The following is an 18,850-nucleotide window of genomic DNA, read 5'->3' on the forward strand; positions in this document are numbered from 1 at the left end:
GGAGCTGGTCAGGGCCAAAGTTGTAGTTGGCCTTTACTTTTATGCATCCTGGATCTCTTTGTTTATGAAACTGGCTGGTCAGGACAGTGTATTCAACCCTTGCCCTGAGTAGTCTGATTTATATGGACAATACAAAAATGATAAAACGTTATTGGACAAAGGTTAATGTTGTTCTCATAAATGGAAGGGTCCAACATGAGTTTACTTACAAACATTTGTAATGCAACACGTTATTATGCAATGAATCTAAATGAAAACATGTACTGGATTGTCTGGACTAGGCACATAGATCTTTCCTACCATACATTTTCCAGGATATTAATGAAGAGTTTTCTGGTTTAAATTCAAATATTTGATAAAAAAATTTGAGTTAAGATTATGATCTTAGAAGTACCTTCAGTTCAGAACTGATTTAGGACTGGTAGTGTGGAATTTTTACCATTTGACTAGAGTGTTATTTTTTCTCTTTATTTCTCGAGAACTGGGTGACATTTAGATTTCTGTGCCATGATGGTCAGTAGCTGGTTTTGTGGTCAGGTTATGATGGTTGATACTAGGAATGTGGTTGTGATTCATACTGTGATGAACTGGAAGCATAGACAAGACAAGAAGGGAGCAAATAATCACGATGCTTTCATCAGAGCTGGCATCCAGGCACAATCCATTGCCACTGGTCATCACTCAGCTCTGGCCCTGTGGCTAATACTGCAAGTCTAAAAGCCTGGAGTATCTAGTCCATCCATACAAAGGAACCAAAAGAAAAGAAAATAATGAAGATATTTCTGAATTTTAAGGACTTTATGTAGACAAAGAGAGTGTATGTGAACACAAATAATAACTTTAAGTTAGAATATGTGGAAAGAGAGAACATGTTTCCCACTTATGTTCTCTCTGTTTCCAATTTGAACACCCAGAGTTGATTTCATGGCTTGTATATTCAAGTGAGACTTGTTCTGTGAACTGAATTTAGCTGGAATGTTCTCAGAGATCTACCTTTCATCTATAAACAACAGCAGTTCTATTCTGGTTGTCTTATTCTGTGCCTTATGTTTGCCCAGTGAAAATATCTGATCAGCTAAAGTATGGTTCTTTTTTTGTTTGTAAGTTTTATAGCATCAATAATAGCTTTTGAACATGCTTTTATCCTTCTCCTTCATCTTCTTCCATCATTAACTTTCATCTCAAAAAAACTATCCACAGCACATTCTGCAGTCTCTCTTTCTGGGTCCAACTGAGAACAGTTATAGGATGGTGTCTTGATAGATTTTTTAGTATGCTTAATTTCAAGATATTGACATTCTCTTTGTTTTAACGTAGCCAGTGAGAAATAGCAGGAGGAGAGTAGCAGAGGCTGCTGTTCTGACTATTGATTTTCTTGTGCCTTTTGTTGGTTCATTAATTCCTCTAGCAATTGCTTCTGAGGTAGCTGTCTGTGTGTGACCACTACTAGCCAGCAGGATAGGGTCTATCATGGCTAGGTGAGGCTGTAGCTAATAATGTCAACTTTACCTTCTGAATTCTTCTACCAAGGAGTTACAATTTAGTGTCCTGGGACCAATACTGAGTTCTCTGCAAACAGTGAAATAGCTTACTTTTGAATATGTCATTCTTACTCTTCCACAGTGCATGTAAATGCCAGAAGTGCATTTACACTGCATTTATGGAAGCCAGCTGTTTCACGGGAGAGACAAGAGGGCAAAGACAAATGGAACATTGCAGAGAGGAGCCCTGTCCATGCATTGTTTGTATGGAAGCAGTATTTTCACTGCTGTCACTAGTATTGGCTGGTATTGCTATCATGTCCCTACCAGCTATAAGAGAACTCAAAACTGGCTAGTACTGTGTATCATGATTGTTAGAAAGCACCAGGCTGTAGTGAGACTCTTCTAATTCTAAAATCTCTACAGATAATGCCTCTTGCTGTAAGTAGAAGAGGGTGCATTTCGGAATGCAGAAGGGATTCACTGTTGTGTGTAGGAGTTGAGTGAAGCGGTAGGGAAAATAGACCAATAATTGTAAAGCTGTTTCTCTGGCTTATGAGTCCCTTTTCTTCCTGTAATTTTTGAGGAAGAGAGCTGTGATAATATAAATTTTTGAGGAGAAGTTGCTGATTTTATTCCAGTTGTAATTATTTCATTAACAATATCTACATGTTGAATATAGAGTTTGGAATTTTTTGTTTTGTTTTCGCAACCTAGGCGAGTATCACAGTAGAACTTCTGGGACACCACATATTTTTCTAGATGGCTTTTTTGAGGCTGTTTTAGAGCCATGGAATACAGTTGAAAGGCTGATTCACAGATGGAAAAGTGATTTGTGCACTGTCTGTAACCTATACTTCTTTTATGATATCTTATATCTTATATGATGTACATAAAACATGTAGTCTATTTATCATGGGGATACTGGATATTATCTGGATCATATGATACTGGATATCAATGACTGGATATTATCATTCAGGGATGATAATATCCAGTCATTGATTCTAATGTTGATCTTCAAAAGAAATATTTTATTTAAAAGCAGAAAAATGTTGCTTGCACATTTTTCTGACTGCCATTTAAGTTAGTCTGTTATGCCTAGTCTGATTTAATTTGTTCTGACAGTAAAGGTTTACAAAATAGAAGAAGTCAGGTGTTATGAGAGAATAATGAAATTTACTTTGATGGGGGATATCTCTTTTCATGGATAAAAGAAAGAAACTGTGTCAGTGGCTGAAGCCTATTAATAAATATTTGTCTTATCCTATTGTTTGTCTTGGTTGGTCAGCTTTTTCAAGATTTAAGTTACTATCTCTTAGAAGAAAAAATCATGCTCTTTGTCCCTCAGAGCAGCTTGACTAGACTCCATCAGGTTGGCCTTGTGCTTTCATTCTGTCTTTTCCCAAGTGTGCAAAACAGGATAGAGTGCTAGGGGTTGGTATGTAGTCCTGCCTCAAATTATTCCATCTGTAAAAATTTTGCATTAGATTTTATTTTGCCAACATTGTCTTCTGCTACAAAGAAATGTTAATGTAAATGAAATGAAATGTTTGGATATACCATTTAAGGGTTATAATTTTCAGAACAAGAGCAGGCAATGGCATCGGATTTTTTCTTTTTCTTTTTTAAGGAAAAATGTATTTATCCACAACAATTGCTTAGAGGGACACATGATAATATTGTGTTGGTACAAAGAGTGCCATGCATAATTTTCTGGCAAATCTGTGTGATAGGGTAGTTGTTATAGTTACAGAGACCTTAATGTCAGTGTGTCTTTGTTTTACTTGTAAGGTTGTATCAAAGCTATTTCCAGTCTATTCTCCTGTCTTTCTTTGCACATGAATGTCTTTAGCATTTTACTTAAAGCATTAAAACCATGTGTTCAATACGTTGTTTTGTTGCTTTTTTTAGTGAGATACAACTGTTCCTATGTTTGTATTCTCCACCACACCCACCCTGCAAGCAATCCTTGTTCTTGAGATTGGCTTATCAGGAGCTCCATATCTGTAGCTGCTGTTTCAATGCATGTAGTACAGTCTGTTCACTGATTTCAGAGAAGTCTTTCACCTCACCTCCTTCTCTGTTGATGTACTAAGTTTATGTGTTCAGAATACTGTTCTTTATTTGCAGCATGCTGGATTGGATCAAATATTGAGGAACTGCCCTAATAAATTACGTTATTATAGCAGATAAATGATACTGACTCTGGCTTTTTTTTTTTTTTTTAACTCCCTCCCCTTTTTTTTCTTCTTTTTTTTTTGGTCTTCTTTTGGTGAAGAGATCAAAGCAATTTCATTACAGACACAACACACCAGCTTTGGTGCAAATACAGGTTTACCAAGGAGGGAGATAGAGGTTTTCTCTGGTTATCACTGATGCTAGAAATGGTGAAGAGGTAAGAAAGCAAGTTTTAAAAATTATTTCAGGCAGATCTGCAGCTATTGGGTGTGCTTAGAAAGAATGGCTCAAACCTTAAAGTGTAAGTGTATGTTTGAGGTGCTTGTTGATCCATCTCCAGAAACTGGGAACTTTTGCAGTCAGTGATGATGTTGCCTTCAGTTGCCTTTGTCACAATCACACTCTTATGATCAGACGCACTTGGACTTCACATCTCCTGGTTAAGCACACAGATAACTAATATACCTACTGACAGCCACCAAATGGGCAAAAAATTTTCTTTCTCAGAGAAGCCATCAACCAGTGAGCTTCTCTAATAATGATTAATATGGGAAAGTTAAATTAATACCATCTTAAATTTAATCTTTCCTTTCTATTATTCCAGTTCAGGAACAAGATGAACTACTATGAACTACTACTTTACATGACATCCTAAAATGGTATTGTCATTTTCCTGATCACCAGAACTTACCATATATGTGATTCCAGGGTGAAAAGGCACCCTTTGCATAGGCTGCAGTGGTCCGTTTGCTGCAGGATCCACTCAGGAGTATCTGGGGAAACAAGTCCCCTCACCTGAAGATCTTCTGAGGTGTTTAGCCAGTGTAACAGACCATAGCACACTCTGACTGACATACAGAGAGCCAAGTGCAGTTGTTGAGAAACAGCCCAACAGTGATAGATCACCCCAGTGATGTACCTGTTGCTCATTTTCATGTTGGCTTGTATTTTGATACCAACCGGCCCAGTCTTAACTTTTGTTAGCTGTATGTAGCCCTGTAGTATATATATCAGATATAATGAGGCTATACCTACTGAATGCCTGTCTGGCACCCCCAGGGGGCATTACACAAATTTATGGAAAAACCCTGACATAGCTTTTTAAAACCAGAAATAGGACCTCATTTCATGAGCTGTGTTAATTCAGTTGTGTAAAATGTCCACTGAAAGGTGTGCAGTAGAGGGAGGGGTAGATTTTGTCAGAACTTGTTAAAATGTGTTTAGAATGGTGCTGAATATGGGACGATGTTTGAAGCAAATAGTACACTGAAGTAAGGAAAGAGAAGTGGCCTCCAGTGTTTTCTTTCCATTGAATGAGCTTACATTTCTGTCTGGTTTTCATTTGTGATTCCATCTGTATTTCTTCTTAAATTAGGACAATCTTTGATTTCTTTATCGTAAGATGCCTTCTTTAGTACCAAGTTACTTAGGGCTTCACACTTTATGTATGTCTGCTTTATTTTCCAGGAAGCCATTGTATGGATTGTTTCAATATAATTTCAGTATGATTGGACTAGAATCATTAGCTGATCCCTCAGATACCTGGGAAATTATAGAGACTATTGGGAAAGGCACTTATGGTAAAGTCTATAAGGTTGCTAATAAGAAAGATGGAAGCTTGGCAGCAGTAAAGATTCTGGATCCTGTCAGCGTAAGTAAAAACTGTTAAACTGTAACTTCAATGTTAATTTAAAAGAATTCTTAAACTTGAAATGTAAATCAAATGTGTAAGATATTGAGAACATCCAGAAGGGAACAGTTTACAGAATGCATTTACAGAAGAAGTTCAGTACCAGCAACTGAACAACACCTTAGAATTTCATCATCTTATATGAGGACAGCATTTGCCTAGTTCTTGTTTTAAATCTGTGTAATTCTTCTGCTACAAATTTAGTTATCTTTGCTTGGAGCATGCAAATCATGAGAGGGCACAGATGCATTCCTCATAGGGCGCACTGTAGCAGGGAAAATACAAGATGCAGTTAACCTTAATGTTCTTGTTTTATTCTGTGTACTCCCTAAAAGAATTAAATTTCACATCATAGAAACACTGTGAACTTCAGGATATTTTAAAGTTACCTTTTATAAGCAGATAATAGTGTGAGGCAATAATTGAGATAAAAAGAGAAGTGGACATCCCAGATCCTCAGAGGTAGCTGTGTGCCAGCTCTGGTTTTAGTGGGTATTAAATGCCTAGCTTCCCATGAGAACCAAGGCCTAGATTTTCAATGGAAGATTTAACTGACAGCTGTTCAGGTTGGATCAAGCTGGAGTTTAATCATGAGAGCTGGGCTAAAATATTTACTAAAAAATGTTATGTTTCTGTCATCAACCACTACTGAAATTCATTTTGGTTTTCTCTTGTATGGGTCTGAGGAAGGCACAGGCTTAAATTTTCTAATAGCCAAGTCTGTGCAGAAATGAGGAAAGTTTGAGCACTTAAGCACTGTTCTGAGTTGTGGCCTGTGAGCTGGTACAAACATTATTTTGTAATTGTCACAGAAGTCTTTCATTAACAAGTACCTAGGAACCTTTTCTTATTTCATGGGTGGTTGTTTTGTCTCTCTTTGATTGTTTCTCGTGTATGTCTTTCATCATAAGACATATTTACTTTTATTGATGGCCCCTTTGAGGCTTAGTGAAATGGTTCTCTGTTTAGTCCTATCTGATGACCATAATAAAAGTAAGGAATAAATCATTTACATGTAGCTTACATGTGAAAAACTTGCATGATTAAAAACAAGTTAAAAGTCATATGCATGTAAATTTCTTACTTAGATGTGTATAAATTTCTTACTTAGACAACTGAGCAGAGTTAATTATAATTTGTCGTTTTCTTGTTAAGTATATTATGTACAGAAAGAATTCTTGAAGAATAACTGCTTGATTTAGACAGGCTTCACTTTTTTATATATAAGAAGAGCACAAGTGGCACAATTCTATATTCATTAAATGTCCAGTATACTGTACTTTTAGCTGTATTAAAGCAAAACTATTTAAAAGTACAAACTAAGAAAAATTAGTTCTTTTTATCCATGAGAGTTCTTGCCTTTTTTGGAGTCACTATCTTTATATGTTCTGTATGTTTGTGTTTTTTACTTAGGATGTAGATGAAGAAATTGAAGCTGAATATAATATTTTGCAGTTTCTTCCCAATCATCCTAATGTTGTTAGATTTTATGGAATGTTTTACAAAGCAGATCAATATGTGGGAGGACAGCTCTGGCTAGTACTTGAGGTAAAAACATTTTGGCAATATTACATCTTACCTTAGCATATGTAGTTGGATTTTGTTTGTTATTGCTAAAAGAGTCACAGGCTTTCATGATTTTCTAATAGATAATGTGTCGTAGCCTACTGTTGAAAATCACATCCAAACTTCAAAATATGTTTAATAGGAAATGGTCTTGCATTTAATTTCTGTTTCATTTGTTACATTCTGCCTCCAAAATAAGCAGCTCTTTTTTTTCTTGTTAGAGGAAACATTAGATAAGACATTTATTTAAACTTCTCGGAGAACTCAAGCGTTTGAGGGGAGTGCAAAGGACGATGAAGCAGTGAGGTGGAGGGTAGTTAACAAACAAGCTGCCTACTGCAAAAGTGAACAGAGAAAGTGTAATGGGGAAGTCTGGTTTATGGTAATGTTAAACTAGAGGTGGTTGTTGTTGGAAACCGAGCAACAGAAATGCCTTCTATTCACTCTTCTTGTTCAGTGCCAGTCAGTACTCTTACAATGTCAAATGTATTTTGGTGGTCTTGTTTCCACCAAAGTTAAGTGACTGCCAAAGGTGGTTGTAAAATGAGGATTTCTTTCTAGGCTTAATTGATGCAGAACTCTGCACAGGCAAACCATTCAAGCATTTCTTTCTTTCATAACTAGACTGGGAAAAGCTGGGATTCACTTTTTAGTTATTGATTGTTTTAAAAATTCCACTCCCTGTTCTTGAATAGGGAATCTTTATTTCCACTACAAGTTGTGGAATCCCAACAGAATATCTAACTTTTATGTACTGGAGCAGTATGTAGCTTGAATGACAACTTTTGAATGTGTTTCCTCTTAAATTTCAGTAACTTTTGAAAAGTGACCTTAGTATTTTTGATTTGGTGTTGGTTTTTTTGTATGCATGCTGTCTTTGTGTTGAGTTTGGGCTTGGTTTCCTCTGTGTTTTCTTTTTTAATAAAAGAGTCTTTAAAGATCCATCAAGTGCCAAATGACAGAATTTTATGGAACAAAGTCATCCTGTACTCTGAAATAAAACTGAATGTAGAATTTGAACAAGTTGTAAGTGTGTGTACTTTATCAATTAAGTATGTGCATTTCAGGTGGCTTTTGGTGCACATAATCCGGATTTTGGAAGAAATTTGACATTATAAAAAATGTGTTTTCCTTACATGGAAGAATTTATCGTACAACCCAAACTATTCCTTGCCTTGGAATTTACAGCATATTTATGTATGCATAACAGTGACTTGTGATATTATAAATTAATGACTCATTTTCAGTAAAAGAGATTATACAAAGTATTCAAACTTTGATCCCTATGTCTTTGATGAAATACAGTTATTTGATGTGTGACTTCCAGAATTTGTAATAAAAAGGTGGAGTTTTTTTTCCTTTAGGCACAATTTTGCTATGTTTACTCACTACAAGCAGGAACTTAACTTTGATAAGTGCTTGTGATAAGGAAGGATGGCAAAAGTGGACACCTTAAGTATTTTTATGATGATGCAAGTCTTGGACAACTGTAAAACAAACTTCTCAACTTTTTCATATAAATGTACATCTCTCCACCTATTAAAGTATTCCCATTAGGTATAAAGTGGTAATGAAGGCATCAGATTCATTTTGTTCAAGGTCTTTGCTGAGTTTCAATAATAGTGTCATAGACAGCTGCAGTAGTGTTTGTGGGATACATTTTTGAGTCAGGCATTAATTTACCATATCCTACCAAACAGCTATCAGTCTGTATTATTTTTCAGTTCAACCAGCTTGGGGGTTTTTTTAAGTTAGGGCATACTTTTATATATTTATTTGTGGGCTAGAGATAAATTTATATAGGCTGTCTAAACAGAACATTTAATGCAATGAAAGCAATACAAAGAAAACTTTAGCTTAATGACTTGTCAGCAAATGGTTAACCGTGGGAAGAAAAACATGCAGTTTCATGCAAATACATTTGATAGTTGATACTGACCTGAATGCTCCCACAAATTTATGAAATCTAAGAAAAACATTCCCTGCTAATGAATTAAAAAATAAAGCCAAATTCCTACAGAACTTGTCAATGTTTTAAGCAATGAAATTTTGCTTCAAGGTCCTTTTCCATTAACTCAAACTTCTAGTCTAGTGAAATTTTTTTTGATGCAAGCAGAAGTTAGTAATAAGGTAAGGAAAGTATTAGCATATTACAGAAATTAGTAGTTGAACTGATAGACAGTTTTTCATAAAAGCCATTTGAAAGATGCAAATCTTGAGAGTTTGTATAACTTCACACTATTCTCCTGATTTATTATGTGGTATTTTAGACTGGTAATGTTAAATGAACTTGTGTTGAAATGCATGTCATTCTCTGGCAGGAATGTTGGTAAGGGTGCTGGCCACAAAACCAGCATAGAGGAGAAAATTCAGCAAAAGAAAGGCAGTCAGTTCATTTCTCTTTTGGTCAAACAATTGTAAATATGAAGGTAATTAAAGGAAAGAGAGAGGAGAAAGGATGGATATCAATACCTGCTTAGAATGGTATGGACAGTAAACTTAAGGTGTGGATGAGAACATATTTTCAAAGAGTCTAATTTTATTTTTTCTCCTCTTTTGATGTTTAGCAGCCCATTAGTAGAAAATGCTTGCAAGAAGCTGCTTCTCTAGATTAGAATGTTTCTCGGTTGTTGACAGTATATGGCATTAAATCTGAGTATAGATATATAGCTTCTATCTATTTTATATTGCCTGCCATCAGGAGCATTGATGGAGTGAAAGTTTAAAATGACTGATTTGTTGCTTCCCAGTTATCAGGATCATCAATCTTTTCGGTCTGGCCTTTGCACAGAAGGATTTTTTCGAAAAGACAATGCATGTATTGTGAAAATACTCAAATAATGTAAAGAGGATTTATGAGTCCTCTTTTGAAATACAGTCCTGTTCATATTATTTTTATCTTTTTTGTTGTGTTTTATAAATTTCACTTTATAATTTTCAGTTTTCTCTTCCCTCCCCTTACTCAGGCTGCTGTGATTTATATTTACATCGCCAATAAAAGGAGTTCTGTTGTTCCCAGACTTGTGTTGTAGCACAGTTTTGCATGGTAGGTGTTTATAGCCTAAACAAGTATATTGAGTAACTGAGGACTGGCTTTTTTTCCCTCTTCACAACTCCCCCTTTCCAGCTATGCAACGGAGGTTCTGTCACAGAGCTTGTCAAAGGCCTGCTGAAGTGTGGCCGAAGATTGGATGAAGCTGTCATCTCATACATCTTGTATGGGGCTCTCTTGGTAAGGATGTTCATTGGGCTTGTCATGACAGCAGAGGGTGCAATTCACTTATTGCATACGTGCATTCTCCATTTATAGAGCGTGGGAATGGAAACAATATTACACGGGCTGTTACAACAGCAGGGGTTGTATAAAGGCATGTCATGCAGTGGACAGCTGTTTCTGTAGAGCCTGTGCAGATTTTCTTCATTACATTCCCTAATAGCAGGGTAATTGTTTTTAAACAAGGGAATAAACTTATTTTTGTTACTGCTGGTATATAGGGCCTTCAGCATTTACACAATAACCGGATCATTCATCGGGATGTGAAAGGGAACAACATTCTCCTGACAACAGAAGGTGGAGTGAAGCTCGTTGACTTTGGTAATGACCACTTCCCCTTTGTTTTCTTGATACATGCAGTTTAGCCAAAGGCTCTGTTCACTTTCCCCTGGGAAGGCAGAATGTCACAGCGAGACTTTTTCAGGAGCATGCTCAGAATTATTTTAAGAAGGGAAAATGCAAAAGGAACCTGATCATAGCAAGAATAAAACTTCTGACTAAAAATCAGTAATAAAGTTTTAATTTTTAAAAGCTTAAACATAATTTAATAATATTTAAAATTCTGAAGTTATCATTTTATTTACAAAGCTCTTTAGCATTTTAGAAGAAATGTCAGTTTCAGGGCAGTTGTCCTCCTAATTTAAATTTAGATATTCTGTCTTTTGCATATGAAAAGGAAACATTCTTTCTGAAATCGCTTTTGATAGCCTTAAGCATATTTTTTTCCCCTCTGAGCAGAAGGTAAAATAGTCCCTTGGGTCCAAAACCCAACATCCATTTAATTACTGATTATTGCTCTTAGATTTGAGCATTGCCAGTCTGGATATGTCATAAGAAACAAGAGAGACAAAGGGAGGGAGGGTGGTAGAAACACACTTGGCAATAGGTTTAAAGTCAGTTCAAATTTTATTCCTTTCAATGCGCATTTAGAAAGAAAAAAAAACAACAAAACTTTTGTCCCTCAGATATGTATGCAAGGGAGTGGACAATTTTATTAAAAGTAGCAGGAGCAGATCGTTAGTAATACGATTTATTAATGAAACCATATAATGCGTAAGGTAATCGCCACTGAAAGTAGTGTATGAGTGATATGTTTGTTTAGCAGTGCATGAAGGTAAAGAAAAATGTTCACAAAATGAGAGTAGGGTAGAATATGTGTCAAAAAATCTGCAAATAATATTTTTTAAAAATCCTAAAATATTAAATTTATGCAGTGGAAAGAAAATTGTGTACTGGTGATGTCATGGTATTATAAGTTGTTTAACACACCTATATATTGAAGATGCTAAAGTAAGTTGTCAGATAAGACATTTCTTAGTATATTCTAGGGACAAAATTTCATTATTTTGAATTGTAAAGGCAGCAATTAAAATAGTGCCAGGAGAAACATATGACCTGAAGCAAAACTTGGAGTGAGTCCCTGACCTAATAGAAAAGAGGACGATCCCTTCTCATTTAGGGGAATTTTGGTAGTCTAATCTTTGTTTTCACTCCATTATGGGAAAAGCTGGCTTTTCTCCCCAAAAGAAAATGTTTTTATCAGATGTATTAAAGGCTTTAAAGACAGACCAGTGCTCCAACCTCAAGTGGCACATCCAGTGAAACTGAGACTCCCAATCTTTCTGGTGTCTCTCTGAGTCTATAATTTAGGTTTCAGGGGTTTTCTCTTACTTTGTATGTTAGGGTAGTAGCACTAGAAAATTGCAGGAAATATGACAGGCTCAGAAAAATATGAGACTTAAATCTCAAGTGTTCCCTACTGCTTAACAGTTAGGAAATGCCAAGAAATGCCAATATATCCATGGGCTTTCTGACTAAAGAAGTATCCGATGCCAAGCTTTTATTAAGTTGCTCTTTTTCCTGTCTTAGTCCACTGCTGTAGCCACAGAACAGTCTCTGGGAATGATTTAGGACTGAGTCACAGGTGATATTGTTTGTAGAACTTTTTGTCTCATTTTTGCAGAAAGTAGAAGATAAATAGTGAAATTGCAAGGAATTCAGGAAGAGAAGGGACTCGCAGTTGAGACAGTTGATTGACATCAAATTGGAGATTTTTCCTGCTTCTGCTTGTGTTTCTCTGTGATGCTGGAGGGTCACTTACAGCAAACTCAGTTCCTCATTTTCCCAATAGTCAGTTTGAAACATCTTGTCCTGCTTTGCAGAAGAGCTGTGTGTTCTTGAACTGCAGCTGAGATTTGTTAGATCTGTTATAGCTGTACTTGAGGCTTGTGGAATGCCTGACAACTGAAAGATCTCAGATTAAGTACCCAAACACAGTGGATGCTTTGGATATTTTTAGGTTAATCCCTGGAGCTAATAATCCTCTGCCATTTTGTGGGAATGTTAAGTAGATTTGTTGCTTGGTGAGTGGGGAAGGAAATATGTCAAAAAAAAATTTAAAATTTACTATAGGATTGGATATATTAAATAAGAAATGAGAATTCAAATCAAGGGGGTTAAAAAAATTAAATTATGACCTATTCAGTGAATGTTATCCATTCAGTCGAGAGAATGAGGCAGAATCTTGATTTTAAAAAAGCTGCTTCATATTCAAGGTTGTACATATGGATATTAGGCTACAAAGAGGGTTACACAGATCTTTAATTGAGGCTTTTCTTTACTGGATGACTTCTTCAACATAACACACATTTCTTCCCTCAACTGCTGTCAACAGCATAATATATTTGAATAAATGGTGGTCACAGTAAATTGACCTAAAATGTCTGCAACTTATCATTCATTTATGCTCATGCTCACCCTTTCTCAGCTCTTTGGTATTCTGTTTTGGAATATCCCTAGATAGCAGCTGTGAATTAAGGTGACTGAAGAGAGATCACAGTGGAATGAACAGAGGCTTGTTGTATGTGCTAGCCCTTAACTGTTTCCAGTGGTACTCACAAAATCACTGAAGGCTTGCAATTACACTGAAAAATTAAAAACAAATATAAACAAATATAAAATTGAATTTTGGAATCAGAAATCAAACTATTTAACTTATGGGTCTAATTTTTTTATTTATTGGCAGCAGTCAATCCGCGTTATATGTGTTTCTGCTCACTTTTGTCTCTGGGTAATGCCAAAAGAGCAAACCACTGTGGCTTTTGTTTTTAAAAAATGTTAAAGCAAAATGTATTTCTAAGTTACTATTGGCTTTGTGTCACCTCATTGGAATGCTACTGAACTGAACTCATTCAATTATATGTTGACCAGAGCACAGAAGATTTGCTGTCGAAGTTCATTCTGATTTGTTAACGTCGTTTGATTGCACTCCAGTTCATTCTTTTGGTTTTTTCCAGTTGTGCTTCAGTAGTCCAGCTGCAGTCAGCAAAGCTCTGAAGCTAATGTTTTGTTTTAAGTATGTGTTTAATTCCCTAAGTACAAGCTGCAGAGTGAGCTTGAGCTTCTGAGCTTTTCTCATTAAGGAAAGATTTAAGCAGATGCATAAGTGTTTTGTTGAACTAGTGAACAAATTCTCTGTTTGTGATGTTCAGGCAGTACATTTCTGAAACAGAAGTTTTAAAGTCAAGTTGTAATTTTAATAGTTCCCATTTATACTTATGAAAACAGCAGAAAGAAATCTGGGATATTTATGTGAGAATGGAATTTTGGAGTTCGAATAAAAATGCTTCAAACTAAGAGTCATTCACAAAAAACCCACAAAATCTCTGATAAACTCTGAAGAAAACAGCAAGCTGAAATCAACCAAAGAAATAATTTGCACCTACTTTGGCCAGGCATTCTGCACCTGTGCTCACAGGTTTGGATTTTGTTTTCCAGATGCGTGAAATAAACTTACCAAAATGACAATGAATTTGAAGGCAAGTTTCTTTGCTCTCTTTTGTTGTAGGTGTTTCAGCGCAGCTCACCAGCACGAGGCTCCGTAGAAACACCTCAGTGGGAACCCCCTTTTGGATGGCACCTGAGGTAGGCAAATGTGCCTCTCTGGCTTGTCTCCCTTCACGGCAATACACACTTTGTTGCCACTTCCCCGTGGTAGGAGGGATCTTTTCGTCCCTCCCTTATGGCTGTGTTTCTGCTTTACATCTTGTCCTCTGTTCAGTAAAAGTAATATACTATTAGAGTAAACAAAATGGATTTCTAATAAGCATTCTTTTCTTCTCTGTAGTGTTTCCATGTTACGACTTTCCAGGCAAATATTGTATATTTTGGGATGCTTGTCCGTGGTGTAAATACAGACTGGGGGGAGAAGGAGGAATTCCTTCTTTCCAGTCTTGCACGCTGCAAAACCCTGACTGACCTATGTGATCTTTAACCTTAATCATTAACTGGGGCCTTTAAACTTAGACACATGGGCTAGCATAGATTTAAAAATGGATAAAAATAATATGCAGGTAGCTTGGTCCATATTAAAGTATCTTACTTAGATAATTTTACATACTGCAATCCAGACATAACCCTTTGCCTTCTATTTCATGAAGCTCCAAAAAGTTTTAACACACTGTTGAACAAAAGTTTGTACTTGACCAAAGTAATGTTTGTTCAACAATGTGTTTTATCTTTACAAGATATCAATCTTCGCACTCCCTGCTTTAAGGAGCACAAAGTACTTCAGAAAGATATGGATTATGAAATTTAAAAACAAGGATTGAAACAGGAGTTGTCTGTCTGTAAGTTGTTCAGCCTTTGTAACAGTACAAGCCTCTTTTCTGTTAAAGGCCATGTGAGTTTTGGGGAATTTGGGATGTAATTTCATATATTACAAATGCACACAGATCTATTTCTGTAGGTTGAAGAGTTAAAAGTATTGTGCAAACATTTGTTTTAAAACATTTCATAATTTTTATACATCTGTTGTTGTTGCTAAGGAAGGCTGATTATAGCTGAGCAGAGAAAATACACTGCAGTAAGGGGTCTAAAATTGATCTTGCACAGTCTCACAAAGAGTGGTTGATATTTCACCATCTCCATAACAACCAGTTTACGTCACAAAGGAGACACAAGATACCTTAGAAACCACTGTGAAAGCATTATTTATGGAATCACCGTGGTTGGAGACATTTCTAAAATGAGACCTCTATAAAATACTTCTCTGGATAATAATGGACATATTATGAAAGATTTTATTGAACATGGATTATAATAGGTTATTTTCATGGTACTGTTTTGCTTGAATAATTGCCATCAAGGGCAGTAATTATACCAAATTTATTTTCCCTGCCATGTAGAAGGTATTTATTCTCGTGGCAGAAAGCCAAACAGATAAGCAGATATTTTGATCTGAAAAATTTTGTCTTGAAAGTACAGCACATATGTAATCAAGGTATGTTATGTACATGGCATATCAAACAGAAACAGGTGTAGCTTCGAATTCTTCCTATTTTGAAAAGATTTCTTGAAAGAACCAACCCAGTAGCATAACCATAGTAACCCATATTGCATTTACATGCCTGTGTGAGACACACCAGGCTCCATAGGTGTGCCAATCTGCACAACAGCTGTAAGGTGCTTAGATATCCATTATGCTGTTGTTGAAACGGCTTTTAAATGACAGGTTGCATAACATGCTTGCTCAGATCACTGCAGTTGCTCATAGAAATGACAGGTTTCAAGTGGCGTGCAGGATGGATGCAGTTTACTTCTGGGGAGATCTTTCTGGTATTTTTAAAATATGCACCCAGATTTTTGTGTAGAAGATGGAAGATTAGGACTGCAATAAAATGAAAAGAAAATGAAAAGGTATGCTTGGGTAACAGTTTATTAGGAAGAGTGTTTTTCTAGATGAGATTGTGGTGAGATCAGTAAATGCTAGAATGGCACTTAACTCAGTTTTTTGCACTCATTTACAAAAAGTCTTCCTGCCTAAAGGTTTTTGACATGGGATAGAATTTATTTCAAACCCCAAAATATCTTAAAATAACTGAACGGAAATGAAATGTTATTAATCAAAAAAATAAAAAGCATGAAGGATTTTTTTTTCAATTGGACTTCATCTACATGTGAAACATAGGTACCTCAGTCAATGCATAAGGTAATTGTGGGATCTCATCTGGCAGTGAGTGAAGAGGGGAGATGAACAAGCTTGCCTTGGAGGGAGACTAAAGTAGTGTTTCAGAGTAGAATAAAACTGACAGGAAATATTTTGCAGTGTAAACCCCAAGAAAATAAAACCTGGAGAAGAATGATGCAGGATGTTTCAAGCTGCCAGATAGGAATAACTGGATATAAGCAGGAGACAAACACACTGAAAACTGGAATCACTGGATCAACCTGGGTCATGAATGGTCTATAAAATGAAGAAAACCACATTTTAAGATTAAGTTTGCAAAATATTTCAAAGGGATTATATGGCATGGTACTTGAAATAGCAGAGGCTCATAGGAAAATAGCAGTGTGTGAAGGTGGTGTAAGGAAGGGGTTCAACTCAATGTTCTTACTGGCAGCATTCAAAGTAGCAGCTTAACTGCTTAATATTTGAGTGACTCAAGCATCTTGGCTCCTTTTTTTCTGATGACTCTGAGGCTTGCTTAGCAGTATCAGGACAAAAAAGATCTGTCCTTGAGCATTTGTTTTGAGCAGAGCTTGTGATTCACAAAAATGTTGCTGAAAAATGAAAATACAGGTAAAAATTAGGCTGTGAGGAAGCAACAGAGAACGTGACAAGGACAAGTCAGTTTGAGAGCTTTAAAGCAGACTTACTGAAAATGAATAATTGTTTTTAACCTAATTAATATTTTTTCATGCTTACAAATGTAGACTTTCAGAAACTGAAACACTGAATTGTTTCAGCATACCAATAAAAGATAAATAAGGCAGGATAGTGTTAGTATGTTTAAAACTGCCTGTTATCGAACACTTAAATTACCTAGAATCTGCTTCTGTTGTGCTGAAATAAATTGTGTTATGTGCTAGCAGGATGAATCAGATTTGAAGCTTTTGTAGTGAACTGCCTTAACATCTGTGGTTTTAAGCATTAACATGTCTCGTGTTCAACTTCCAGTGCACAACCGAACAAAACCTAGTTCAAATAGAATTGCAGATTTCTTTTTCCACACATATGAGTAGATTATCATGATCTAGCTAAAAACTTGACTCTTGAAACAAACTCAGTTAGAATATCATAGAATAACAGGGTTACAGAGTCAAGTAGGTGGAAAAGACCTCTGAGATCATTGAGTCCAGCCAATGATGAACTGTTATGTCAACTAGACCAGGGCACTGAGTGCCACATCCATTTTCCTTAAGCACTTCTGGGGATTGGGCCTCCACCACCTCCCTGGGCAGTCCATGTTTAATGTTTATGCTTAATCACCCTTGCTGTGAAGAAATTCTTCTTAATGTCCAACCTAAACCATTCCTGTCACAAGTTTAAGACTATGACCTCTTGTCCTGGATCAGATTGCCTTGAAAAAGAGCCTGCCCCTCCCCTGGCTATTCCCTCCTTCCAGCAAGTTGTAGAGAGTGATGAGCCTCCTCCAGGCTAAGCACCCCAGCTCCCTCAGCTGCTCCTCATGGGATTTGTGCTCTACAGCCTTCAGCACCTTCATTGCCCTTCTCTGGACCTGTTCCAGCACCTCAATGTTCTTTCTCAACTGAGGTGCCTAGAACTGGACAGAGCACCCAAGGTGTGACCTCACCAGTGCTGAGTACAGGAGGAGAGCCATTGTCCTGGCCCTGTTGGCCACACTATTCCTGATACAGGCCAGGATTGCCCCTGGCTTTCTTGGCCACTTGGGCACACACTGGCTCATGTTCAGCTGCTGTTGACCAGCACCCCCACATCTTTTCCCACTGGGCCACTTTCCAGTCATTCTGCCCCCATCCTGTAGTGCTGTATGCTCAATCCCCTTAATCAGATCATCAGTTAGGATATTAAACAGGACTGGGCCCAACACTGATCCTTGGGGGGCACCACAAGTGAGCAGACACCCACTGGTGGATGCAGCACCATTCTCCACCACTCTCTGGCCTGGCCATCCAGCCAGTTCTTAACGCAGCAAAGAGTGCTCCTGTCCAAGCCCTGTGCTGCCAGCTTTTGCAGGAGTGTGCTCTAGGAGATTGTGTCAAAGGACCATCTAGTCCAGGTAAACAACATCCACAGCCTTTCCCTCACCCACCAGGCAGATCACCTGGCCAAAGAAGGAGGTTGAGTTTTTCAGGCAGAACTTGCCCTTCCTGGCTGGGTAGGATCCCTTGCTTGTTCTATATATACCACGTGATCACACTCAAGATGATGTGTTCCATGTAGAGATATATGTACATGTTTGGCCCAAATTTAGTTTTAAGAATGGAAATAGAACAAGATACTTGAAGTCAGAAAGAACTGGAGAGATGCTGAAGATAATTTAGAACTGGAGGGAATATGCTGCTATATTTTACTAATAGCTCCTAAAAATGACACTGGTGAATGTATATTTATATTTTAAAAGGAACATAATTAAAACATAATTGATCCTTTGAAGGGTTAGGTGTTGGAATATGACATATGACTCATGAGTAGGAAAGGCTGTGATATTGTGGTAAAGATATACGAATTCTGTAATAATGAGTTAACCAGGTAAAATCTTGGGTCTATTTTCCTATTTTCAGAGATATTTCAGATGTCACAGTATTATTTAAAGCTGTTTCAACTCTGTGTTTTGTATATTTGTTACCGTGCTGGCAGGAGGTAACAATGATCAGTAAGATTGCCCCACACAC

The 18,850-nt window shown here is 36.8% G+C and overlaps 1 protein-coding gene across 1 annotated transcript in view; it reads left to right on the forward strand.

The window, feature by feature from the left end:
• MYO3B (myosin IIIB) overlaps positions 1–18,850 on the forward strand; it is a 191,987-nt gene that overhangs the window by 19,422 nt on the left and 153,715 nt on the right. Inside the window, exons 4-8 of the mRNA XM_031058556.1 lie at positions 5,130–5,313; positions 6,766–6,900; positions 10,046–10,150; positions 10,414–10,513; positions 14,040–14,116. Of these exons, the coding sequence (XP_030914416.1) occupies positions 5,130–5,313; positions 6,766–6,900; positions 10,046–10,150; positions 10,414–10,513; positions 14,040–14,116 (601 nt within the window). The remainder of the gene's footprint in view (positions 1–5,129; positions 5,314–6,765; positions 6,901–10,045; positions 10,151–10,413; positions 10,514–14,039; positions 14,117–18,850) is intronic.

The sequence above is a fragment of the Geospiza fortis genome, unplaced genomic scaffold (assembly GCF_000277835.1).
Source record: "Geospiza fortis unplaced genomic scaffold, GeoFor_1.0 scaffold112, whole genome shotgun sequence".
Classification (NCBI taxonomy): Eukaryota; Metazoa; Chordata; class Aves; order Passeriformes; family Thraupidae; genus Geospiza; species Geospiza fortis.